Genomic DNA, 27,132 nt, shown 5'->3' with positions numbered 1-27,132 from the left:
TTTGAATAAGGTCATTTGAAAACTGTGCATATCAAACTATTGTCTTCTCCCTCTGGGGCGATTCCTCTGATTCATAGAGTGGAGTGGTGAAGGTCATACCTCAGGTGGAGGTTGCATGTTTGAATGCCGCCCCCCCCCCCAAATTGTGCCTCCCTCCCTGCACACAGAAATGTAGCATGCCAAGAAGAAGCCTATGCTGAACTCTTAGTTTCAATCTGCTAGCTTTCTGTGCTCTGTTTCCATAGGAGAGCTCTAAGATGTGAGATCTTTCACCTGCAGTCTGGAATAATTGAGCTACCTGGTCTTCTGTGTTTTACGCTTCTGCTCCTTTGCATTTGACCTGCAGCCTAACACAGAGAAGATGAGTTTGGATTTGATATCCTGCTTTATCACTACCCTAAAGAGTCTCAAAGCGACTAACAATCTCCTCCCTCTGTGAGGTGAGTGGGGCTGAGAGACTTCAGAGAAGTGTGACTGGCCCAAGGTCACCCAGCAGCTGCATGTGAAGGAGCGGAGACGCGAACCCGGTTCACCAGATTAGAGACTACCGCTCTTAACCACTACACCACGCTGGCTCTCTGAAGCACACTGAAGCACATTCAGACCCCGACTCATGCTAAAATTCAGCATGTGTTTGCAATGCCAAAATTAAGAGTCCACTTTTCTAATATTATTTTTTGTATCCATCTTTTCCGTTAATGGAAAACACCCAAGGCCTAACCACCTACAGACTATGCAAAGGCTCCTGCCTCCTATTTGAGAGTGTCCTGCTACGAGCATCTAGCAAATCGCCCTCAACTTGACCCCAGGCAGGAAACAAAGTGCAAAATGTTATCGTTGTTTTTATTATTATTATTATAATTTATATACTGCCCTATACCCGGGGGTCTCAGGGCGGCTCTCAGTTAGGAAAATAAAGGATAAGATAGGTATAGGTTCTTCTTTCTTGCTAAGATATCCCTCTTGCCTTTCTGCCGCAGCCGAAACCAGGTGGAATGTCTTCGGATGCGAGGTCCCCTTGGCCATCTCACACACACAAGGCCAGCCTCCCCTGCAGACGTTGGAAAAGCGAAAGGTTTAGCTCATTGTTGCCCATAAATAACAGATGGTGACATCTGGGAGAAAAGCATTTTCTCTCGGGAAGAAAAGCAATGACAAACCTAGACAGCATCCTAAAAAGCAGAGACATCACCTTGCCAACAAAGGGCCCTATAGTTAAAGCTATGGTTTTCCCAGTAGTGATGTATGGAAGTGAGAGCTGGAACATGAAGAAGGCTGACCGCCAAAGAATTGATGCTTTTGAATTCTGGTGCTGGAGGAGACTCTTGAGAGTCCCATGGACTGCAGGAAGATCAAACCTCTCCAGTCTGAAGGAAATCAGCCCTGAGTGCTCACTGGAAGGACAGATCCTGAAGCTGAGGCTCCAAGACTTTGGCCACCTCCTGAGAAGAGAAGACTCCCTGGAAAAGACCCTGATGTTGGGAAGGATTGAGGGCACAAGGAGAAGGGGACGACAGAGGACGAGATGCTTGGACAGTGTTCTCAAAGCTACCAGCATGAGTTTGACCAAACTGCGGGAGGCTGTGGAAGACAGGAGGGCCTGGCGTGCTCTGGTTCAGGGGGTCACAAAGAGTCAGACATGACTAAACGACTAAACAACAACTCCCATAAATAAATGTTGGGGATCGTATTAGGACAGGCCTACATAATTTAGGAAGAAGCTGAGTGCTGGAGGAAGCTCTAAGCAGTGAAGAGCAGAAGATCTAGGAGTCTTCATGCCTTCTCTCTGCATTCCAGCCAATGGAAACTAGGGATAGAAGAATCTATCCATTTCAGTTCCTCTCCATATTTCCCAATCAGCTATCCACATCAGTTTGTAATTTTATTTAAAGTCCTCCTGCTGGGAATTTCTGGGAATTGCAGCAGGGGAGAGTGCACTTGTGCTTGGATCTTGCTGTCTGCTGGGTTGGCTGCTGTGAGAACAAGCTGCTGGACTAGTATGGAAACGCACTGGGAGCCAATGTAGGTCTTTCAAGACCAGTGTTATGTGGTCTCGGCCGCCGCTCCCAGTCACCAGTCCAGCTGCCGCATTCTGGATTAATTGCAGTTTCCAGGTCACCTTCACAGGTAGCCCCACGTAGAGCGCATTGCAGTAGTCCAAGCTGGAGATAACCAGAGCATGCACCACTCTGGCGAGACAATCCGCGGGCAGGGAGGGTCTCAGCCTGCATACCAGATGGAGCTGACAGACAGCTGCCCTGGACACAGAATTGACCTGTGCCTCCATGGACAGCTATGAGTCCAAAATGACTCCCAGGCTACGCACCTGGTCCTTCAGAGACACAGTTACCCTATTCAGGACCAGGGAATCCCCCACACCTGCCCGCCCCCTGTCCCCCCAAAACAGTACAGTCATACCTCGGGTTACAGGCACTTTGAGTTGTGCAATTTTGGGTTGTGCACTGCACCGAACCTGGAAGTACCGGAACGGGTTACTTCCAGGTTTTGGTGCTTGCGCATGCCCAGAAGTGCTAAATCACACTTTGCGCATGCACAGAAGTGCCGAATCGCGACCCGCATGTGAGCAGACACGGCACTGCGGGTTGCGAATGCTGCAGGTTGTGAACGTGCTTCCCACAAGGATCACATTCGCTACCTGAGCATCCACTGTACTTCTGTCTTGTCAGGATTCAACCTCAATCTGTTAACTTCCATCTTATGTTATTATTATGGGATATGCATCTCCATCCAGAGCCACTAGTTCTTACTCATAGTTTACCACAGTTAGAGCTGAATCAGGGCTACACTGTAGAGAAGAGGGTCTGCTAGGGAAGTTATATATAAGGAATATTTCTCCTGGAAAGCAGATTATCTGGGTGGTCCAGTAGTCCTAGCATGTAGAAATTCATGGAAAAGCATCTTATGTGTGGGATTTGCTAATGGGGAGAACATGGAGCAGAGAGTCCAGACACGTTTGGATGCGTGGCTGGAGGGAAGGTACCACTGGCGGACTTACCTGCGTAAAGTGAATCACCGGATAGTTCCAGCGAATGTGCAGCACTGGAGGCAGAGGGATCCCGACGTCCAGGCACTCTGAAAAAAGCAAACAGAATAAGCACAATAGCAAAGAAGAAGAGAGAGGAGCATTTTCTTTTGGTCATGTCTGAGCCATAGTCTAGATCAGCATCCCCAAAATTGTTCATGTTTTTATATGCAACAACTGCGGCAAGAGTATTGTTAGCCCAGAAATGGAAACAAGAAGAAATTCCGACGAAAGAAGAATGGCAGATGAAATTAATGGACTATGCAGAATTGGACAAAACGAGAGGAAGGATTCGAAACCTGCGGGACCAGAGATTTACAGAAGATTGGAAGAAGCATATGAACTATTTGAAAAGCAATTGTAACCTACAAATTATGCTAGTAGGACTACAAGAAGTTTTGTAAGGAGGAATAGATGAAGTGCTACAACGTAGACAAAGAATAGAGATATTGGTTATGAGTTTTAAATGTAACAGGGAAAATAAGAAATGTATACTAAGAGATTACATTGGAACATTTTCAGACAGGACTGATGGAAATAAAAAAAAATGAATAAGATGTAAAAATATGTTTAATTACTGTTGAAAATGGTATGTTAAAAAAACTAATAAAAATTTATTTATATAAAAAAACAAAAATGGACAATCTAAATGGTCTTATGCGTCAGTAATCGGATGCAGTTGTGGCTCCATGAACATGGGAAGGTTGAGATAGGTATTAGAGCTTATCCGTACTTCCAGCTGCTTTCTCCAAGGAAAACTGCTCTTTAGTGCTCCATCGGAGCAAACAGCTATTTGAATTTTCTCCAGATTGCCGTTTGCTCTGATTTGGAGCCAAGGTTTTCCCTGGAAAAGTAGCAGAACAGGGAAAGCCACTTGGACCTGTTCTTTCTAGGCACAGCGCATGTGGAAGTATGAGAGGGCTTTTCATGTATAGAGGGTGTGTCAGAGATGGGACTTAAGCTGTCTTACCGTTGACTTGTGGCACAAACGTTTCTGCTATAAGCAACTTCATCAACTTCACGAGGACAGAGACCTGTAAGACAGAACAGCGGAGGCAGTGATCCAGGAATCAAACTGGCAGAGAATGTATGCGCCGTCGCAAGGGGGATTCAGACTGGATCCGGCTCAGGAGGGGCTTTTTAACCGAGGTGCGTGGGCTGGGGCAGTTTGCGCAAATGGCCTCCTCAACAACTGCTTCTTGTGAGATGAGTTGATTGATCCCCATGGAGGATTTAAGTCTTGGGTGGTTTGCAATGCCTCCATAACCAACACCTCTCCAGGAAATACGATCTAGAGAAGATTGTGTCAATTGCATGGCAGCAAAAAAGGGTATCCACTGGAATTCATTCAAAGTCAGGATCCTTTCCATCCGCAGCTTAGCAGTCACTTCTTTGGCTCTGAATACCCACCCACACCAGTTTAGCATTTAGGCAGCTATTCCCACATTTGCACTCTCTGGGGCATTTGCAGCAACAGTTGACCGCTCCCCCTCCACCAGTTTATGTACCTCCCCCCAATGGGCTGTGTGCATGCAGCCAGAGACTATGCCTGTGTGGAAACTGCCTCTGCTCCTCCCTCTTCAGTCCCCTCCTGGTTCTGGGATACTGCGGTGCAGGAGATGGCGGGGAAGCACCTGGCCCTTCACTTGCCTGACCTGCTTCCTCCTCCTCTTCTGACCCATCCTGTGCCCCACCTTCTGGCCCCCTCCTACGACTCTTGTCTCCTGGCTGGTACACTTCCCTACAAATCACTGGCCCCCTCTCCTGAGTCCTACCCCTACCCCCCCCCCCGAAGCTCTCTGGAGCCAAATTTCATCTCCCTTCCACAAACATTGCTCCAGCTCTCTGTTTTGCCTGGCTTCCCACGGCCAAGATGAAGCTTCTAGGGCAGGCATAGGCAAACTCAGCCCTCCAGATGCTTTGGGACGACAACTCCCATCATCCCTAGCAAACAGGACCAGTGGACAGGGATGATGGGAGTTGTAGTCCCAAAAACATCTGGAGGGCTGAGTTTGCCTATGCCTGTTCTAGGGGGTCCCCTATTTAAGCAAATGTTTGCGTGTCAGAGTGTTCTGTCTCAGTCTACCTAGCTGTGTCTCTATTTCTGCTCCTTTAATACTGTAGCCAATTCTTGTCCCTACGGAAGGTGCAATCAATGCGTCAAATCAATTCAGTCAATCACTAAATGGAAAAGAGCTTACGTTAACAGGTCCAACTTGGGAAGAAACCAGGAGCAGCTCAAGACTGTGGAAAGAAGAAATTGTATACAAGGGTCAAGAGAGACATGATGGAGGACCCAAGTGAACCAGTTACATCCCAAAAGAAAGGACGGACATGACAATTCATGTCATGCAGCCTCCCAGGACTGGCCAAAATAGGGAACTGCTGGACGCCCAGCCACACACTAATCCAGAATGCAGCAGCTAGACTGGTGACTGGGAGCGGCCGCTGAGACCACATAACACTGGTCTTGAAAGACCTACATTGGCTCTCAGTACGTTTCCAAGCACAATTCAAAGTGTTGGTGCTGACCTTGAAAGCCCTAAATGGCCTCGGTCCAGTATACCTGAAGGAGCGTCTCCACCTCCATCGTTCTGCCCAGACACTGAGGTCCAGCGCCGAGGGCCTTCTGGTGGTTCCCTCAATGCGAGAAGCCAAGTTACAGGGAACCAGGCAGAGGGCCTTCTCAGTAGTGGCTCCTGCCCTGTGGAACGCCCTTCCCACCAGATGTCAAAGAGAAAAACAACTACCAGACTTTTAGAAGACATCTGAAGGCAGCCCTCTTTAGGGAAGCTTTTAATGTTTAATTGGTTTTGTATTTTAATATGCTGTTGGAAGCTGCCCAGAGTGGCTGGGGAAACCCAGCCAGATGGGCGGGGTATAAATTATTATTATTATTATTATTATTATTATTCTTAGGAAGGCTCTTTATCCCAATAGACCAGAGTAAGTCAGGTGATCTCCTTTGAGCCTTATAAAGTCTTCCAGGTCAGGCTTGCTTTCTGGTCTGGACAAGACTGCTGGGCTTCTTTCACTCCAAGCTCAACCGCACAGCAGCAGGGTCTGACTGCAGCCGACGGGAGCTATAGTACAAAAGATCTGGAGGGCACCAGGTTGGGGAAGTCTGCTCTATTGAAGGACCATACATATCTGCTATTGGGTCCCTGAATTCACACAAAGCGGCAAAATATCCTTGCAGGTTATTAACAGGATTTTTATTTGAAGTGCATATGCAAAACAAAGGTACAGGGCGATCAGTACGCAACTGCACACAGTGGTCAGGGTGCGCCCCCTTTATATAGATTTGCAGAATAGAATACCACCTGATCTCCTGTAAGCCACCTGATTTCTTGTAAACCGAAAGTTATGGCAACTTCCTATGTCCTTAAATGGGCTTGCCCCCCCCCTTTCCACGCCATGAGCCTCAACACGTGTTCAAATGTAAAACATGTGATTTATACTGATAGCAATAAGATGGGCCTTTGTCTCCTGCCTTTTACCTCCTCCCGACTGGGGCCCATTCAACCTTGCTCTTATCTTTATTGCCTAAGCTAGACATTCCAAGGAGAGGCCCATTTGCACCGTAACATTTAAGCAAGAAAAAGCCTTGTTCTTCTGGCTGGTGAAAAACCTCAACCCTCTGGAAAAACCTTGCCTTAAACAGTTTTTGGGATCATATAGAGAACAATATTCTAATGGCCCCTTCACTATAAGATCCCACAAGTTGCAAAGAAGTCCACCCCTGCTCTGCTTCGACTCCCCGAGTCTAAGCGATCGTGCAACAGTGAGGCAAGTTACCTGGCCAGTTTTGTGGTGAAGAACAGTCTGCCGCCGAAAACAGAGGCATGGACACTCAGTTTTAAGTTCTGCAATCAGACAAGGGGGGAGGAAAACATCTCAGATGGTGGGGAGACTGGAAAAGTCCTTCCTGCCATTCATTCTCTGGACTTGAAAGCCAAGCCACGCAGAAAACTCTTGATTCCAACACTTACAGCCTTCATGACAAAGAGCCCAACGAGGGACCCGGACGGACCTTTCGCCAACAAGGCAATCTCGACGGAAAGCTCAATGATGGCTCTCTTGGGCTCCAGGATAATCCTCCGGATCCCGACCAAAGAGATGGTGATTTTCAGCGGCGCCTTCAGCGGACACTTGGGGCACTGTGAAAAGTGTGGGGCACAAAGGATATTTTTGATGCATTTCTCTCTCCTGGTTTTAACGTATCTGTGCGGGGAGTGTTATCTGTTTGTTTGGCTGTAAGTTGCTTTGCTGGGCAAGAAAAAGCGATGGACAAATTGGACCAACAGACGAAAATAAAAGATGCCTGTACGTGGACATGTGCTTGTGGCAAGTCACTGGGGCAGGATCTTTCCCCAAGGTCCCTCAGACCTGCAGCTGGTGGAGGCTGGTTCATTAAGGCAAATAGGGCACTGCCCCACAAACATCAGCCTGCCCCCAATTCCCTGCCTCCCTAACTTATAACCAGTCTAGGGCAGGGTTTCCCAAGCTTAGGTTTCCAGGTCTTTGGACTACAGTTCCCATCATCCCTGACCACTGGTCCTGCTAGCTAGGGATGATGGGAGTTGTAGTCCAAAAACAGCCAGAGACCCAAGTTTGGGAAACCCTGGTCTAGGGCAGGCAGAGGCAAACTCCGGCCCTCTGTTTGGAACTACAATTCCCATCATCCCTAGCTAACAGGACCAGTGGTCAGGGATGACGGAATTGTAGTCCCAAACATCTGGAGGGCCGGAGATTGCCTAGTTTCCTGCTCTTCCTTGGGCTCAGCAGAACTCAGCTGGGAAAAGGAAGATGGGGGCATTAGCTCTGCTTCTTTGTGGCTCTGGCTCCCCCTACTGTTGGCCTCCTAGCCTTCCGCCTGCCAGTCTCACATTGCACCAACCACAGCTGTCTGCAGCAATGCTTTCCCTTTTTAGATGCCCGGCCAAAGACTTGTCTGCTTCAACAAGCCTTTGATTCTTTTTGCTGGGGGCTTTTTGCACATTTTCTACCCCCGCCACCGCTGCTTGCGACAGGGCCGTGCCCTTTATGAACTTCTCTGCCGTTTCCTACATAAATGTTTTTGTTGGATTTTGCCTGCTAAGGGTGATTTGCTGCTACTTTGCTTTACTGCGCTCTGATACAGTCCCCCCCCCCCTGATGGTTTTTATCGCTATCCTTATCGACGGTGTGGCTTTTGAAGATAAAACAAGGCACACACTTCTTAAAAGCAAACATCCGCTCACCTTCTGATGTGACAGAAGAGACGCAACGACGGTCGTCAGCTCGCTGGCAGCGGAGAACTGTTGGCACAAAATGGTGTTGCGTTGAAAATGGCAGATCTTTTCAAAAGACAGAAGTACTGTTTTGGGGGGACAGGAGGTGGGCATGTGTGGCCACATGACCTGGAAGCTGTACGCCGGCTCCCTTGGCCAATAAAGCGAGATGAGCGCCGCAACCCAAGAGTCGGTCACGACTGGACCTAATGGTCAGGACTCCCTGGTCCTGAATGGGGTAACTGTGCCCCTGAAGGACCAGGTGTGCAGCCTGGGAGTCATTTTGGACTCAAAGCTGTCCACGGAGGCACAGGTCAATTCTGTGTCCAGGGCGGCTGTCTACCAGCTCCATCTGGTACGCAGGTTGAGACCCTACCTGCCTGCGGACTGTCTCGCCAGAGTGGTGTATGCTCTAGTTATCTCCCGCTTGGACTACTGCAATGCGCTCTACGTGGGGCTACCTTTGAAGGTGACCCAGAAACTACAACTAATCCTGAATGTGGCAGCTAGACTGGTGACTGGGAGCGGCCACCAAGACCACATAACACCAGCCTTGAAAGCTCCCAGTACGTTTCCGAGCACAATTCAAAGTGTTGGTGCTGACCTTGAAAGCCCTAAACGGCCTCAAAGTCCCAGTAGACCTGAAGGAGCGTCTCCACCCCCATCGTTCTGTCCGGACACTGAGGTCCAGTGCCAAGGGCCTTCTGGCGGTTCCCTCACTGCGGGAAGCCAAGTTACAGGGAATCAGGCAGAGGGCCTTCTTGGTGGTGGAACCCGCCCTGTGGAATGCCCATCCATCAGGTGTCATATAGAACAACAACTACCAGACTTTTAGAAGACATCTGAAGGCAGCCCTGTTTAGGGAAGCTTTTAATGTTTAACAGACCACTGTATTTTAATACTTTGTTGGAAGCCGCCTGGGGGGCTGGGGAGACCCAGCCAGATGGGCAGGGTATAAATAAATTATTATTATTATTATTATTATTATTATTATTATTAAAGCTTCATTTAAATTAGTGCGTTGTTGTTGCACCGCAAAGACCCTCTCACTTTGACCCTCCAGCATGCAAGGTAGTTCATGGGGTGCTCTGATGTGTCAGAACGCCCTTCCCTAAGGGCATAGCAGAAGGAACATCTGAATCCATTTTGCTTTCTGCGATGAAGGGTGACACGAGGCCTCTCCTTATTCTTTTATACCCAGCCATCCGATGGCGGAAAGCGTTTAACTGTGTTGAGATGTTTTAACTATGATGTTGTAGCATCACCGTGTTTGCCTCCCTGGGCTCCTTTGGTGGAAGGGAGGGATATAAATTTAGTGAATAAATAAATGAAATCTTTTTTTTAAGATAAACTACTGCACTGTCAATTGAAATGTGCCAAAACGTTGGCGACAGGATAGATAAGCGTCCTCTACTAAAAATGTTTAAAATAACCTTTGTTAAAAAACCAGAAGCTTTTTTGTTAGGAATTTTAGGTACCGACATCCCAAAAGATCAGAAAAGACTTTTTATGTATGGGACAACAGCCGCTCAGATGCTACTATCCCAGAGATGAAAAGAAGGCAAAGTGGCTACCAGAGAGGGATGGCAAGTTAAGCTGATGGACTACGCCGAAATGGCAAAACTGACTAGAAAACTCGGGAACCAAGAGGACAAAAACTTAAAAATAAAATAAAATAGTGGTGGAATTGAATTCTGACAAGCACACAGAACGCAAACCAGACTGAGTGTATGGGGGAGGGGGGCTCATTTAATTTCACTGCACACAGGTGGTGTAGTGACAATAAAAGTTTATTATTTATTATTACAACTTTAAAAAAAGAATGGGGAAAATTTGTAAGTTATTTAAGAGACCACTGCAAGCAGATGGAAACATCAGCAGAATTTCAATCTCCCTTGTAATGTAACAAATACCATGGATAATATGGATTGATGTAGAATATAGATTATGGAATAATATGCAGTTGTAAATGTTGATAATGAGACCCAGGGAGGAGATGGGGGAAGTTGCAAGATTCAGAGTAATCTCTATATATGGAATATTTTAACGTTTTAAGCATCTATATGCTTATCACATATATAAATTTTAAATTTGTTGTTGTACATTGTTTTAACGGTTTGTTTCCTTTCTGGGCAGTTACCCCAAGTGTGTTTTATATGCTGGTCTCCGACCGTAATAAATTATCTATGTATTTCTATCTATCTATCTATCTATCTATCTATCTATCTATCTATCTATCTATCCTATCTAATCTATCTATGGAAATACATTTGGACTGTTATAATTTTGTATTTGTAAAATCAAATAAAAATGATTAGAAAAATAAAGAAAAGCTAAGGGTCCTCTTCTGCACCCAAAGGCGAAAGGCTAGCTGGGTGCTGGGGTCACATGACTCAGTCTCTGCCCCCTTCTGCCTCCCCCTGCAAATTTTGATGAGCCAAGCAGAGAAATTTGCAAGCCTTCTACCTGACGTGCCGCCACTTACCACTTCCGGGGTGGAAATGAACTCTTGCGTCCGGATCTGGATCAGAACCATGAGGATGGCGTCCAGGCTGGCCTGAGACATCCCGAGGCAGAAACCATGGTGATGCAAGACAGGGAGGGAGACAGACCCTGCGCCGACAGGGAGGGTAATGTATCGTCCCCCAGTTCGGATGATCATCTGGAAAGCGGTTGGAGAAAGAGTGAAAAAGCACAGCGCTGTTACTCAAAATAATGGTAGCCTTTATCACTTTATCGGGTGGTGCTGTGGGTTCAACCACAGAGCCTAGGGCTAGCCGATCAGAAGGTCGGTGGTTCGAATCCCTGCGACGGGGTGAGCTCCCGTTGCTCGGTCCCTGCTCCTGCCAACCTAGCAGTTTGAAAGCACGTCAAAGTGCAAGTAGATAAATAGGTACCACTCTGGCAGGAAGGTAAATGGCGTTTCCGTGTGCTGCTCTGGTTTGCCAGAAGCGGCTTAGTCCTGCTGACCACATGACCCAGAAGCTGTACGCCAGCTCCCTTGGCCATTAAAGCGAGATGAGCGCCGCAACCCCAAAGTCGGTCACGACTGGACCTAATGGTCAGGGCTCCCTTTACCTTTATCACTCTCCAGCCCACAGTCTTGGAATCCTGGTACAGTGGTACCTCGGGTTGCAGACACTTCAGGTTACAGACTCTGCTAACCCAGAAATAGTACCTCGGGCTAAGAACTTTGCTTCAGGATGAGAACAGAAATCGTGCTCCGGCGGCGCAGCGGCAGGCCCCATTAGCTAAAGTGGTGCTTCAGGTTAAGAACAGTTTCAGGTTAAGAACGGACCTCCAGAACGAATTCAGTTCTTAACCCGAGGTGCCACTGTATCTGGGAGTTGGATCCCAGCAGTTTCTTGACATGCTGAATGTACCCGCCTAAGAATCTAAGAGCGCAAAAATACCTCTCCTCCTCCCCCCATGTACTGTTCTGGTCGTTCTCCCAACACCCCCACATCAATTGGGGCTGGGGGAAGGGTGCAGGTGAGGAAGGAAGCCCTGGTGGGCTAGCAGAAGTCCTAGCACAGGCTAGTGGGATTGGTGAGTTGAAACTGGCCCTTTTTGGCTGCCACAGCTAACGGCCGCCAACCAAACCGGTTCCGTAAATCCTTTAAAAAGAGCCATTTTGATTTTTTTTGCAAGCAGCCAGCGCAAGATCCCATGACTGTGAATATTCCCTAGGCTAATTCTGAGTGGAAGGTGGATCTCCTCTGTGTGCATTTTGTATGGAGATCAGCTTCCCTTCAGGAGGAGAGGGACCCTGGGCTGGGGGGGGGGGGGCTTTGCAGTCACACACGCCCCTTACATTGAATTCCAGTGCGACGTAGTTTGAAGTTATCAATGGCAGGCTGGCAAGCTGATATTGCATGGTGGCCACTGTCCCCACGGAGAAAAATACTGCAAGGAAGAAAACACAGCGATGGCGTTACACTCTCACAAACGCACATTTCAGACGCACACATTCTTTGCCAGCAATACCATTTGCTGTCTACAGTATCCTAGTTGCTAATAGCCGGGCTCCAAAACGAGGGTATCGCTCTATATCTTGTTCACAAGGAGTCATTTCCTGCTAAACACGAGCATCACGTACAGACCACGCTTCGTTTGCCTGGCACAAGGGATGCATTTAGTGCATGGCACAGGGAGATAAGGAAAGGATCATAGCGCTCTACGTGGGGCTACCTTTGAAGGTGACCCGGAAACAGCAACTAATCCAGAATGCGGCAGCTAGAATGGGGACTGGGAGTGGCCGCCAGGACCACATAACACCGGTCTTGAAAGACCTACATTGGCTTCCCGTACGTTTCCAAGCACAATTCAAAGTGTTGGTGCTGACCTTTAAAGCTCTAAATGGCCTCAGTCCAGTATACCTGAAGGAGCGTCTCCACCCCATTGTCCAGCCTGGACACTGAGGTCCAGCACCGAGGGCCTTCACTGCAAGAAGTGAGTCTACAGGGAATCAGGCAGAGGGCCTTCTCGGTGGTGGCACCCGCCCTGTGGAACGCCCTCCCACCAGATGTCAAAGAGAAGAACAACTATCAGACTTTTAGAAGACATCTGAAGGCAGCCCTGTTTAGGGAAGCTTTTAATGTTTGACAGACCACTGTATTTTAATACTTTGTTGGAAGCCACCCAGAGTGGCTGGGGAAACCCAGCCAGATGGGTGGGGTATAAATAATATATTATTATTATTATTATTATTATTATTATTATTATTATTATTATTATTATCATCATCATCATCATCATCAGTGCATTCTATCTGGAGACACCCGGACCACTCCAAAGGAGTGGCAAAACATCTCTTTTTGTTGACCCCCAGTTACAGCTATTGCTGAGTAGGGTTGAATGAAGAATAATCACTAGATGTAAGAAACAGGGAAAACAGGGAAACTTTGTTAGGTCCTTGCGTGCCCACATTTAGCCAGGAAGGTTTGCTTTTGGATGACCCGGCTGGCTGTAACAGGTTATTATTATTAACAATAAGAAATTGCTTTGGGGATTTTTTAAGTGGGCATCGATGGTGAAAATTAACAAACTAAACTAACAGCAATGACAATAATGAGTTATTGCTTAATTCCAAAATAGGCTTTTAAGTGGTTTACGAAGTATAAGAACCAGGATACTGCAAACTCTACTTTAGCCACTGAATATTGGTCCAGTAAACCAAATGTTAAGACTAACAATAGGAACCTGTGTTTTTATGCTCTTGGGAAACTTTTTCACCCTGTTAATAAACCAAGGTGAAAGAACGACCCCTCTGCTCTCATGCAAAGAATACAGTATATGTGGGCAGGTCAGGAACTGGTGTTGGCTCTTGACACCCACCGGGAGCAGTTTGGGATGTTATCTGTGTTTCTTTTATGCCTATTTATCTACCACGGCCTTGTAGCTGAATGTATGCATTTACCAATGCATTTATAAAGCACTGGTGCTGTTGACAACGAAAGTTGATGCTGCCCATAAGCACCGAGGCCCAGGAGCCTTTTGTGGCTCCTTTTCTAGAAGAAAGAGGAACAAACATTCAAGAAGTTGGCAAGGAGAATGAAGGAGAGAGACGCTTTGGCAGCTAGTCAAAGTAACTCACCATTGGCAGTGTGTAGAAAATCGACCCCTGAGACGTTGATGACCACTTCCACTGCTGTGCACACCTGAAATGCAATGCAAGGGATTTAAGACAAAGGAGAAGCCTTGGTTTCCCACCCTTGAGCTTGTTTGCTTCTGGGTTGTCTTCAAAACATCTCCAGGAGTAAGAGTTCATGCTCTTTGCATCGATCTCTGGACCCCACTATTGCTCTGTCCATGGTTCTGTTCTCCCTCTCTGGCCATTTTAACTTGGAATTTAGGCTTTGCACTTATGCCTTATGGCGAGTTTGGACCTGTGCCACAGTTCCCATGGAGTGATCCTCAACCCCTGGAGGAGACTCTTGAGAGTCCCATGGACTGCAAGAAGATCCAACCGATCCATTCTGAAGGAAATCAGCCCTGAGTGCTCACTGGAAGGACAGGTCCTAAAGCTGAGGCTCCAAGACTTTGGCCACCTCATGAGAAGAGAAGACTCCCTGGAAAAGACCCTGATGTTGGGAAAGATGGAGGGCACAAGGAGAAGGGGACGACAGAGGACGAGATGGTGGGACAGTTTTCTTGAAGCTACCAGCATGAGTTTGACTAAACTGCGGGAGGCAGTGGAAGACAGGAGTGCCTGGTGTGCTCTGGTCCAGGGGGTCACGAAGAGGCAGACATGACTAAACGACTAAACAACAACAACAATCCAGTTATACACAAGTTGTGGTTTCTCCAACAGAGCAAACAATGGCTGAAACAGGATGCCAGCTGGAAAATTGATTGAGCCCCCCCATTTTTATTTTTATTTAAAAAGTACCTGAAGACATCATTGTAGGGGCATCTTGTCTACCTTGGTAATCTGCAAATATATGTATTATGATATCCCCAAGACTTATTTAACCCTCTTTCATGGCTGACACACACCAGATCCATGGAGCTGCAACTCACCGTCTTGTGGAATGATGCTGCAAGGATGGTTGTTACAAGGGGCCTCACTTTATTCACCAACAAGCTGCAGGGAAAAGAGAGTAAGAAAAGAGGGAAGGAAAGGGTCTGGGATGGCAGCAGCTTGTTATAAGCTCATTCTGAAGCCCACATTCTTGGTGAGGGCAAAGCTTATCTTACAGATGTGTAAGACACTTCCAAGAAGTGGAGAAGTTGGGCTGCATCGTGTTTTCCCCGCATTGTGATTTTTGCTGGCACCTGCTCTTGTGATTTATTGCCTCCCTGAATGAGGCAGAATTAACCCTGGACCAGCAGAGTTACCAAGGGCTGCAGGAATTGAGAGAAGCATTGGTTGGTTCACGGTTTTCCCCCCATTGTGATTTTTACGTAGGACGCACGCGTGCACACACACACCAGGATTCATGATATATTGTCAGGTCAAAAATTATGAAACCGATATCACAATGTGGATTTCAAACTGATTTGGGATGATATACAGTCATACCTCGGGTTAAAGTTGCTGCAGGTTGAGCATCTTTGGGTTCCACTCCAAGGTGACCCGGAAGTAACGGAATGTGTTACTTCCGGGTTTCGCCGCATGCGCATATGCTCAAAATGATGTCATGCGCATGCGCAGAAGTGGCGAATCGTGACCCGCGCACGCGCAGACGCAGGTTGCATCCCGTTCGCACACGCGCAGACGCAGGTTGCATCCCGTTCGCATCCAGAGGTACCACTGTATCAATATATTGCCCAGCCCTAATCTCTAGTCATGCTACCAGGAGAAGCAAAGTTCCTTCTTCTGCCACTAATGATATTTTTGCATTGCTTGGAATGTAAACATGCTTTCAATATTCTTATTGATATTGTAGTACTGTACTGTATTGTTATATTTTACATTTCTATCCTCTCTTCCTCCCAAAGAAGCCCAGGATGACAAGCAGCAAGCAATGAAACAAAATAAAGAATGTCTCAAAACTTCATTGAATGGTTATCCTTTGATGGTCCCACAACACCACCTTTTGGCAGTGAAGCCGACTGTGTGCTGTGGCTGGGAAGGGATCTGGTTTCCTGAAAGGATTCCGGGACCAACTCTGGCAGCTCTCTCAGCCAAAGGCATGCACACGAAACTGTAGGAATGAGCACGCTGAGCGAATTGCGTCAGCACTTACTGCGAAGGGCAGATGATCCTTGCGATTGCGAATTCACTCTTGCACACTTGCATTCTGATGTGGAAGCCACCCGCAAAATAGCTGTCAAACCTGACTTCTGCTTTGATGTCCACGTCTAGGATGATGTCGATCCGCTCAAAGTGTTTGCCGAAAAAGCTAGGAGATGAAGAGACATGGAACAGAACCCCAGTGAGACTCTTCCCCTACTGCGTTCCTTAACCGCCAACCAAACCACTGTGTTTCTGGGCAAAGCATTGTGTTTTTAATCCAGCAGAGAGCATCAGTATTTGGGGTTCTATGGCTTGTGTCCAAAGCTTGCCCTATATAGAGACTCTGGCCTGATTTGGTACAAGGCGGTTTCCTATGCTCCTACTTTAAATGATCAGCTGGCAGCTGCCTTATGCTGAACCTAAGCATATATAGTCCAAGGGCTGAGCTCCAGCAAGTCATTGCCACCCAGTGGTGTTAACCAGTTTTTCTCAGACTTATGGGTTCAGTAGCAGATCTCTGAAGGTCAGTGGTGGCGAACAAACACCAGGAAGGAGCTAAAACCTTCCTGCTCTGTTTGTGAACATCCTGAAAGGCCTCTGTTGGAACCAGGATGTCAAAGTTGATGGGCCTTTGGTCTGACCAGTGGGGCTTGTCCTTTCTGTACCCAGTGGATGGCACATTTCTCAACGACTTCTTGCTCCCAGGTCACAGTCTTGTGGACCCCCACCTGAACTGGCAGTGCCACTTTGACAGAACAACAACAACAACAACAACCACAGGGGAACAAAATGTTCAACCCTGCAAGTGATAAATCGTGCCTTCCAGACCCTCTCCTACAATATCCACAGAGGAACGCCTTAACTTGGGAAGCAACCCACCCACCCACCCAAAACAAAGACAACCAGCAGCAATGAAATAGGCAGAAAGCACGTGGGGGGAAGTGGGAAAGGGGGTGCAACTCACAATTTACCGCTGAGATGAAATCTGGCCTTGATGCACACCAAGGAATCTACCTTTTCGTACAGCTCCAGACTGACCGATGGAGTGAAGACCCTCACGACATGCAACCTGAAGATTGAAAATCAGGCAACAGAGAGAAATGAAGTGGGCATTCAGTTGGCCATGGCTGGCTATATATTGGGGGGGGGGACTAATGCTGGGGTGGTGGTGATGTGGGAGGCTCACTAAAATTCAAGAGGATGAGATAATCCACTTTACAGCTGGGAGCCGATGGTCAAGCAGTGGTGAGGAACCTGGAGCCCTTCAGATGTTAGGATCCAGCTCCTATAAAATGCTCAGCCCATGTAGCCCATTATTATTATTATTACTATTATTATTATTATTCAGTGAAGGTGGTAGCTTTGCTATTCACCCCCTCCCACAAACTGGTAAGAACTTAAGAACATAAGAAGAACATCGGCTGGATCAGGGCCATGGCTCATCCAGGCCAGCATCGTGCTCTCCCTGTGACCGACCAGATGGCTTTGAGAAAGCATAAGAGCAAACTGAATCTGAGCAAACACCCTCTCCGTGGCATGGATTGCAATGTTGCTCAACTGCACCCAAGGGCAGAAACAGGGGAAAGAGCTCCAGATGATTCTTTTTACGTTCACTTCAACCTCTCACTTGCCCTTTAAGATATCTGAGATCAACAAGAGCCTAGACTTGGGAGAAGCGTTTGTGTACACAAGAGGTAAAAGAGATCCTTTATTTCAGGTAGGCTCCATGCCAACCTCTCAGGTCAGAGGTCATGGCAGCCGGTCCGTTGTCTTGTCACAGGGCAACAACAATTCTCTTCTCTGAGTGGCCATGTAATGGCAACCCACAACTCACTGAAGGTGGTCCTTTGATGGTTTTTGTTTAACTAAAACTATGGAACTCCCTCCCACAGGAGACAGTTGTTGTGGCCAACTTGGATGGCTATAAAAGAGGGTGAGACAAAGTCATGGAGGAGAGAGGTATTGGTGGCTCCTAGCCAAGGCCCTGATCCGCCTCCACAATTGGAGGCAGCACTGCTTCTGAGTACCACTTCCTGGAAACCTCAGGAAGGGAGAGTTGTTCTTGTGCTCTGATCCTGCTTGCAGGTTTGCCCACAATGGGCATCTGGTTGGCCCCTGTGAGAACAGGATGCGGGCTTAGACGGTCTCCTTTGGCCTGATGCAAATGATGCTCTTCTGAGTGGTCCATGGTGAACATAACAGCTGAAAACGCTTAAGGTCTTCTCCTTGGGTGGCATGGGCTGAATTTCGTTGATATGCCAATAAAGGTTTGACTTTGAGCATGCAAGCCTTGCTGCACTTGGGCGCAACTGAACTCATGTGATTAAAGGAAAGGGGAAGGATTGCCAGGGAGGATACATGACAGAAATTTATAAAATCATGCATGAACTGGAGAACGTATCTAGAGACAGATTTTCCCCTCTCATTCTCCTACAGCATCAAAACAAAGGGGCAGGGATGCATGAATTGGTCAACTTTATATTCACCCAAATTCTCCCCCCCCCCGCCAATCTTAATATCACCAGATTTCCACATCAGCCTGCAATTTCCATGCCTGCCGTTTAAACCCTTCTTACAGGATTTATTTACTATAATGTAAAAATAATACCAGAAAATTACGCTGGTATCCTTCAGAGAAGAAAATGAAGAACCAAAGTGGCAGTGAGTGGGGGGAGTTTTTAAGTCCTTCTCCATGCCTTGCATGGTCCCATGTGTGGGCAGGTTCTCTCAGCACCTGCAATGCACATTTCTCAAAAGATTCATGCAGCTTAAAGAGGGGCGTGTCCACTTCGCCCCTTTAGCTGAGAGGTCTCTTGGGGGTAAATTCTATGCTATCAATTGCCTTGTGCCAAGTGACCACTCGCACCCATTGACCTCTGGCCACCTTGATCTTGGAGGTTGTCTTCTTTGGGCTTTTTTTTTGGGGGGGGGGAAGGATGGGACTTGGCTCATTTGGGCATCAAAGTTTGTTTTTATTTGCCTGCCATGTTCTCTTTGCACCTCATCTGGCTTTGAGTTTGGGCTAACAAAAGCCAAAGGAGATTAAGCAGTCAGGTGCTAAAAGAAATAAATAAATTCAGATGTATTCCTGGCGAGCCCTGAACAAAGCCAGCCAAGAACTACATTGAATTATATTTAAAATCACAGCATGTTCCCTGCTGTTCCAGAAAATGAGATAAAGGCCCTCTTGGAACCATCACAAGGCCTCCTTTGGGTCTGGTTCTTTTCCTCGATTCCCCTTCCACTCTGAAATATGGCGCTGCAAATGCCTTGTCATTTACTTACTCCTTAATCCAGTTTTCCGGGTGCTTATCTTTGTGAGGGACATCTGGGAACTGAATGGCCAAGAAGTGGCTCTGGAGAAGCTCATGCCGAAGGAAGATGGAGGAGACATCTGAAACATACAGGAACAGGATTACGGCACAGGATCTTGTGGATGGAAAATAATTTGCTTGGCGTGGGTTGTCTGTTATTACATACTATGCAGCTTCACCCCCGGCAACAATTAAACACACACACACACACGCACACCATTTTCAGTGTTTACTGAACACTGAGATACAGTATATTGTATTTCTCTACCAGTTTTCTCTCACCAAAGCAGTGCTCTCAGGTAAAAAGGTAAAGGGACCCCTGACCATTAGGGCCAGTCGTGACCGACTCTGGTGTTGTGGCACTCATCTCGTTTTATTGGCCGAGGGAGCCGGTGTACAGCTTCCGGGTCATGTGGCCAGCATGACTAAGCCGCTTCTGGCGAACCAGAGCAGCGCACAGAAACGCCATTTCCCTTCCCGCCAGAGGGGTACCTATTTATCTACTTGCACTTTGACGTGCTTTCGAACTGCTAGGTGGGCAGGAGCAGGGACCGAGCAACGGGAGCTCACCCTGTCACGGGGATTCAAACCACCGACCTTCTGATTGGCAAGTCCTAGGCTCTGTGGTTTAACCCACAGCGCCACCCGTGTCCCAGGTAAATCAAAGTAAATGTTCAATGAGCCATTCAGCCTTATTGCAATGACTTTCAGGAAATGTTATGCTGGAAACTGGTTCAAGAAATCTTGTTTCTTTTTTGCCAGGGCTCAGGACCCTGCAGATGACGTGATGGAAGGATTGGGGTGGTGAACTTTGGAGCAGAGGAGAAGATACGCGAAGGGCACAGTCTCGCAGCCCATTCCTATCCATGTCTACTCAACAGTAAATGTATCTAGGATTGCAACCTTAGCTGGTTAGGCAGATGACATGCTAAGGCAGCTGCAAAAATGTTGTAGAAATTCTATCATGGCTAAATTTTACCCAAAAGACTCTCAGGTTCCTAAGGGCAGGTGATGACACACCTTTCTCGACCTTTTAAAAATTGCTGTTATTTTTTTAAAGATGGGTTTTTTGTTGCTGCATATTTTAGTGGGTTTGATTCATTGCATACTACAGTGGTACCTCGGGTTAAGAACTTAATTCGTTCCAGAGGTCTGTTCTTAACCTGAAACTGTTCATAACCTGTTCTTAACTTTAGCTAACGGGGCCTCCTGCTGCCGCTGCACCGCCGCGCTGCGATTCCTGTTCTTATCCTGAAGCAAAGTTCTTAACCTGAGGTACTATTTCTGGGTTAGCGGAGTCTGTAACCTGAAGTGTCTGTAACCTGAAGCATCTGTAACCCAAGGTACCGCTGTACTTGAATCAGGGAGCTTTATATTGCAATGTTTGAACAAAGTTGAACAGTCAAGAAGAACAGTGATAGCAAGATGCAAGATGTGCTGTAAGCCAAGGTCAACTCACCGCTCCGCCATCTGAACATCACAGCTCAGCTCAGACTCCTCTGTTCACAAACCTGCTCTTCAAAACAACTGTGATGGCCTTCCTTAAATACCCAGATTGCCTTCCTGTCCACCACCACAAGCAGCACAAATTTCTCCCCCTTGATCTTCAACCCCTTTGTTCTCATAACTCAAACTGTCTCCCCTCCAGGACTCCTATTTCTCCAGCTCAACCAAACTCAGCTCCCTGAAGCATCCTTGGTCGGCCTTGAAGGTCTCTGTTGCTTAACCCTTGTGGTTGACGCTTATCCCTGGAAGATGCTTCCTACAACATGCCTCTTATTCTTCTCCCAAGCCCCTTTCCATAGCTCCCACAAAGCTCTTGGCTTTAACCCCTAAGTCTTTCTGACTGCTGCTCTGTCAAACACCTTGCACCCTGATGGTGCCAAGGAAAGAAATAAGCAGGTGTCAGCAACGGGCAGGAAATCAACACCCTTCCTGAAAAAATCCATGGAAATCAATAAAAAGGTTCTTTCGCACATTTAGGTGGTGCCAGTTTTCAACGGATGTGATTCGGAGCAAGCAGAAAGGGGAGCTACTCGCGCCTGTCTCCTTACTAACCGGCGCAAACACGAGTCGCGAAGCATTCTTACATTTGTGAGCAGTGGCCGGACTGACGATGGACACGATCCCATGTGAAAATCCTTTTGGGCCTCCTTGTGAGGGGCTGACCAGGCTGCAGAGGACAAGTAGCCCCAAGAAACTCCACATCTTTGAGCCTGGAGACCTGCTGGGAAAGTTGGGTCAGGTCATCACCCCTGCTGTGCAAAGAAGCAGTAATCTGGGGGAAAGCTCCCGAGAGAGATGGCTGGGGCTGATAAATCCCGTTCTCCTAGTCACTGGAGACTTGATTTGTGTGAAGACCGGGCTCATTGGCCACACACAGATTTGTAAGCAAGGAGATCCACAGGATTTTGCAGAATTCCTGATACAATGGAGAGATCCCACCACACGTGCGCCTTTGTGTGTGTAAGTGTGTAAGTGTGTGCGTATGGGATTCTCTGTACATATTCTAATGAGTAGGTTAAAGTAGGAGTGTACTCACACTATGCTTTTCTCATTTACATCCCATTTAGCCCTTTTAAATATCTGAAAAGGACGCCTCCTGTCACTTACTCAAGTGGGGAAAAATGTTGGTAAAGGTTCTATCTATCATCTATCTATCATCTATCTATCATTATCTATCTATCTATCTATCTATCATCTATATCTATCTATCTATCATCTATCTATCTATCTATCTATCTATCTATCTATCTATCTATCTATCTATCATCTATCATCTATCATCTATCATCTATCATCTATCTATATCTATCTATATCTATCTATCATCTATCTATCTCTATCTATCTATCATCTATCTATCTATCTATCTATCTATCTATCTATCTATCATCTATCTATCTATCTATCTATCTATCTATCTATCTATCATCTATCTATCTATCTATCATCTATCTAATATCTATCTATCTATCTATCTATCTATCTATCTATCTATCTATCATCTATCATCTATCTATCTATCTATCTATCTATCTATCTATCTATCTATCTATCTATCATCTATCATCTATCTATCTATCTATCTATCTATCTATCTATCTATCTATCATCTATCTATCTATCTATCTATCTATCTATCATCTATCTATCTATCTATCTATCTATCTATCTATCTATCTATCTCTATCTATCTATCTATCTATCTATCTATCTATCTATCTATCTATCTATCATCTATCTCTATCTATCTCTATCTATCATCTATCTATCTATCTATATCTATCTATCTATCTATCATCTATCTATCTATCTATCTATCTATCTATCTATCTATCTATCTATCTATCTATCTATCTATCTATCTCTATCATCTATCTATCTATCTATCTATCTATCTATCTATCTATCTATCTATCATCTATCTATCTATCTATCTATCTATCTATCTATCTATCATCTATCTATCTATCATCTATCTATCTATCTATCTATCTATCTATCTATCTATCTATCATCTATCGATCTATCATCTATCTATCATCTATCTATCTATATCTATCTATCTATCTATCTATCTATCTATCTATCTATCTATCTATCTATCTATCATCTATCTATCTATCTATCTATCTATCTATCTATCTATCTATCTATCATCTATCTATCTAATTTTTATTAAATTTTCTGTTTTGCAATTTAAAATTCTCATTTTACATCCTTACGATATCAGTGACTTCCCTTCTTCTCTTTCCATGGTTCACTTTACATCTCATAAATCCATGCATATTTTACAAAAACTATACCAATCAGTATTCCATTATTGCATCCATCAAACTTATTTACACTGTTGAATTTATCTTAATGCTGCCAGTGTTTTCAGCTGTACACAATTATTTCCCATATATTCAATAAAGGTCTTCCAATGTTCTTTAAACGTATGTTCTTCTTGTTCTCTTATACTATAAGTTAAGTCTGCGAGTTGTGCATATTCTGTCAATTTAAGTAGCCATTCTTCTTTGGTTGGGACCTCGCTCGTTTTCCATTTGGGAGCTAGCAAATCACCGGCCACAGGTATAGCATACATAAATAATCGTTTCTGACACCTGGGAATTTCAGCCTGAATTATCCCCAACAGAAAGGACTCTGAGTTTTTTTGGGGGAAAAGTACTTTTAAACCCCCCCAATTAATTATAGATTATTTCCCAATACTTGTTTGCCCTTTTACATGTCCATGGTAAAGGCCATAATGTCTTATGGAGTCCAGGAACATCATTCATTAGGAAGATCTCACAAGCCCCATTTTTTGCACGCTCTATTTCTTTCCTTTGTGTGGATGTGCAAGAAAAGCCCCACAAAGTCGTTTTTGACAGCTGCTTGATCAAATAGCTTCCCCCAACACTCCTCAAATCCTTCGTCTAGGCTGCCATTTCCACATTCACCTTGAATTGCACATTTTTGGAGGAATACGAGGGCCACGCTCCGCTGTGAAACATCTCTACAAGGAAAGGGCCCTGCCTGTTTCTCTACTGTTATCACACTGGTTATTAGCACACAAAGTTCTCTGCATGTATCCATGTCATTGGTTTGATCCTTCCAAAAACCGACAACCTTCATAGCAAGCAAAACTTTCAGTGAAAAGACCTCTCAAATCTCCACTGAGTTACCAGGTTTGTGGTCCCATTGATTGGCTGGGGGAAATGTGCCAACAAGTGGCCCTAAACCACACCATGCAGTTTAATGCATGCATGGGACTCTTTTTGTTCTATTCTGTGACACTCCCACCCCACTCCCCTTTGAAGCCTTTGCACCAAAATCGCAGCATCTTGCAATTAATGCTGATGTCTAGAGTAGAGGCTTACCTGCCCAGGTTGCTTTCCAACCAACCCTCTGCCCCATTCCCCCCACTCATCGGCCAATTCAACCATCTACCTGCAACTTTCCTTACCTTTGTCCTTACTGGAAAGAAAATATAAAAAATTCCTTCCAGTAGCACCTTAGAGACCAACTAAGTTTGTTACCTGTATGACCAACACGGCTACCTACCTGTAACTAGAACTTTGTCCTGACTGGTCACTCCTGAACTTCCTGACCTTCCCAGGCTGGAGAAAGCAATTTCCTCTGAGCTTTATATAGAGGCCACAACTGGACTGATACAGTGATAAACATCAGCCGGGGAGCTCCTCCCGGCTCCATTGTAAAGATGTTGCAGGGGATCTGAATGTCCCTTGATGTAGGCCATATGTAACATGATGTGATTTACATTGTTCTCCAATGCCTTCAATTGTGTTGCTTAGTGGGCTGAAGATTTAAGTAAAATATTAAGCTGGTGCCATGGAAAATGCACTTCATTTTGAATGGACTTCAAATGCCAGCAATAATCTTTGAAACCAGGTCTACTAAATGTGTGCCTATATTTATTATTATGTATTTAATTTTTGTCCTGCCCTTTGTTTGAGGATCACAGGACAGTTTGCAATATACAACACAAAATGCCTAACAAAGTCAAAAAGAAAGCAATCTTTCCCACTCCTAAGTTTAAAAAGCCATTGATAGATCAATTTTCAGTAAAATTTCTGGGGAAATCCAGATGCACAGCAACCCAGTGTTGTTTGCCAACTTTCCATAAAAATAGCTCAAAATTCTATGCAATTTAGCAAAAGAAAAAAAAAAGTTCAACAACTTTGACCTCCCCTCAAAAAAGGTCAAACCCAGGATCAGGCCAGGATCAGTGCAAGATGCTCAAACCCTTATCTTGCCCTGCTGAGCAATTTGGCCGCTGAATTCTGCACTAGCTGGGGCTTCCAGATTGTCTTCAGAGGCAATCTTATACCTTCAGAGGTATAAGAACGTAGGCAGCAGAAGCTAAGCTACCTCTATCCCATCCCCGCCAACATTTCTCTGACGAAAAAGGGGACATTCAGTCTTGCTGCACACATAGACCTAACATCCACATCTGTATCAGTCGCCACCTCACCTACCTCGCAGGATTGTTGTAAAGAAAGGATGTGAGAGCAACGGGACTGTAGGTAACACCTTCTGGAATGAAATAAGATTTCAGCGCTTATCCTTATCCTTAACAACAACAATGGAATCTATGAGAATGACCAGGAACATAAAAGGTAAAGATACCCCTGACCGTTAGGTCCAGTCGTGGACGACTCTGGAGTTGCGGTGCTCATCTCACTTTACTGGCCGAGGGAGCTGGCGTACCGCTTCCGAGTCATGTGGCCAGCATGACTAAGCCACCTCTAGCGAACCAGCGCAGCACATGGAAACACCGTTTCCCTTCCCGCCAGAGTGGTACCTATTTATCTACTTGCACTTTGATGTGCTTTTGAACTACTAGGTGGGCAAGAGCTGGGACCGAACAACGGGAGCTCACTCCATTGCGGGGATTCGAACCGCCGACCTTCTGATCGGCAAGCCCAAGGCTCAGTGGTTTAGACCACAGCACCACCCGCATCCCTGCAATCAGGAACACACCAGAGAGTAAATCCTATTGAACTCAGTGGGACTTACTTCTGAGTAAACATGCTTAGGATGGCAGTGTAAGGCTGCCCAATCTTTACTCAGTTACCTGGGAGTAAGCTCCATGGAATACAGTGGGACTTACTTCTGAGACAGTGTCAATAAAGGAATCGACATTCCCTGCATTTCCTCAGAAATGGCCAGCTGATGCCATGTGAGCTAGATGAATAAACACCCAGCAATAAAAGATAATGGGAGAGGATTTCCCCCAGCAAATTATTTGTCAAAATTACAAATACCTAAATACAGAGTCATTTACCCTCGCTAGATTCAACTTGCTGCCATCTGCCTTATTGCAGGGCAGATTCGAGGGTAAACCGTATGCGGAACGAGTCTGCCCCTGCGACTTGATGGAGGTAGAAACGGTCTCTCATGCCTTATTACGCTGCTGTTTCTACGGCGATATACCCTCGGTATTTATTACCCCTGCTGTGCAAAAATCTCCAAATGAATCCGAACTTCAATGTCTAAAATCCCTGGTAGAGGTCAAGAATCCTGAGATCACGTTACGGGTAGACAAATTCTGTGTGATTGCCATAAAACTTAGGGAACAAGCTGTGCTATTGAGTAAGGCCTTAAATGATAATTTTAGGTTATACGTTAGTGACTAAGTTTTAATTTATATTTTTTAACTGTTGCTATATCTGTATTGTCCCTGTATTTTTAACTGTTGATATATCTGTATTGTCCCTGTTATACCTAATTGCAAATTAAAATGTATCCCTATCATGTTTTATGACTTCCTTGATATTGTATGTGGGCTGGAACTGGTCTGTGACTGAAATAAAATAAAATAAAATTCATTCATTGCCGGCTGCTGAAGCATTGAAAGTAAAGAACTTAATGTGGATTGGTGACCTTTCCCTTCCAAAGTAGAGGAAGGGCTTTGTATGCTAGTTTCACCATGTCCTTCATTTGGTGCAGGGATTTTATTTTACGTATAAACCGGACTCTGTTCTTGCACCCCTGACTTTTTATGGTTCTCCGAGACATGGAGGGGAGGAAAAAAGAAGACTGGGACATGCCAGGATCAAATCATGAACTGGGATGGCTTTCCTGGAAAATCGGGACACTTGGACGGTATGCTATTCAGATAGGGGCATAGCTGGCCACCAGCCTAAACTGATGGAAGGCACTCAGGACCACCGAGACCCCCCGAACCTCAAGCCCTAGCAATGGATCCAACTGATACCTGCTCCTTCCAAGGTCATGTAACCCCCTCAAGAGCAGGCAGCCTCCCATCCATTCAGCCGAGGAAACCACCTACACTGAGAGCAGTGTGGTGTA

The 27,132-nt window shown here is 45.9% G+C and overlaps 1 protein-coding gene across 1 annotated transcript; it reads right to left on the bottom strand.

The window, feature by feature from the left end:
- Window positions 1-811: 811 nt before the first annotated feature.
- Window positions 812-21,519, bottom strand: LOC309372171 (BPI fold-containing family B member 4-like; the record flags this gene model as incomplete). Its single annotated transcript, XM_081915472.1, has 15 exons — window positions 812-1,051; window positions 3,017-3,093; window positions 4,014-4,077; window positions 5,245-5,287; window positions 6,842-6,909; window positions 7,036-7,203; window positions 8,287-8,343; window positions 10,802-10,978; window positions 12,131-12,222; window positions 13,913-13,976; window positions 14,839-14,902; window positions 16,008-16,163; window positions 16,962-17,066; window positions 19,283-19,391; window positions 21,402-21,519. 15 exons carry the CDS (start codon window positions 21,517-21,519, stop codon window positions 1,028-1,030), a joined length of 1,386 nt encoding a protein of 461 aa, XP_081771598.1. The 3' UTR covers window positions 812-1,027.
- Between the last annotated feature and the right edge of the window lie 5,613 nt (window positions 21,520-27,132).

This window comes from Podarcis melisellensis, assembly GCF_964234715.1.
Source record: "Podarcis melisellensis genome assembly, chromosome: 6".
Lineage (NCBI taxonomy): Eukaryota > Metazoa > Chordata > Lepidosauria > Squamata > Lacertidae > Podarcis > Podarcis melisellensis.
This window is presented reverse-complemented; position numbering and strand designations above follow the sequence as displayed.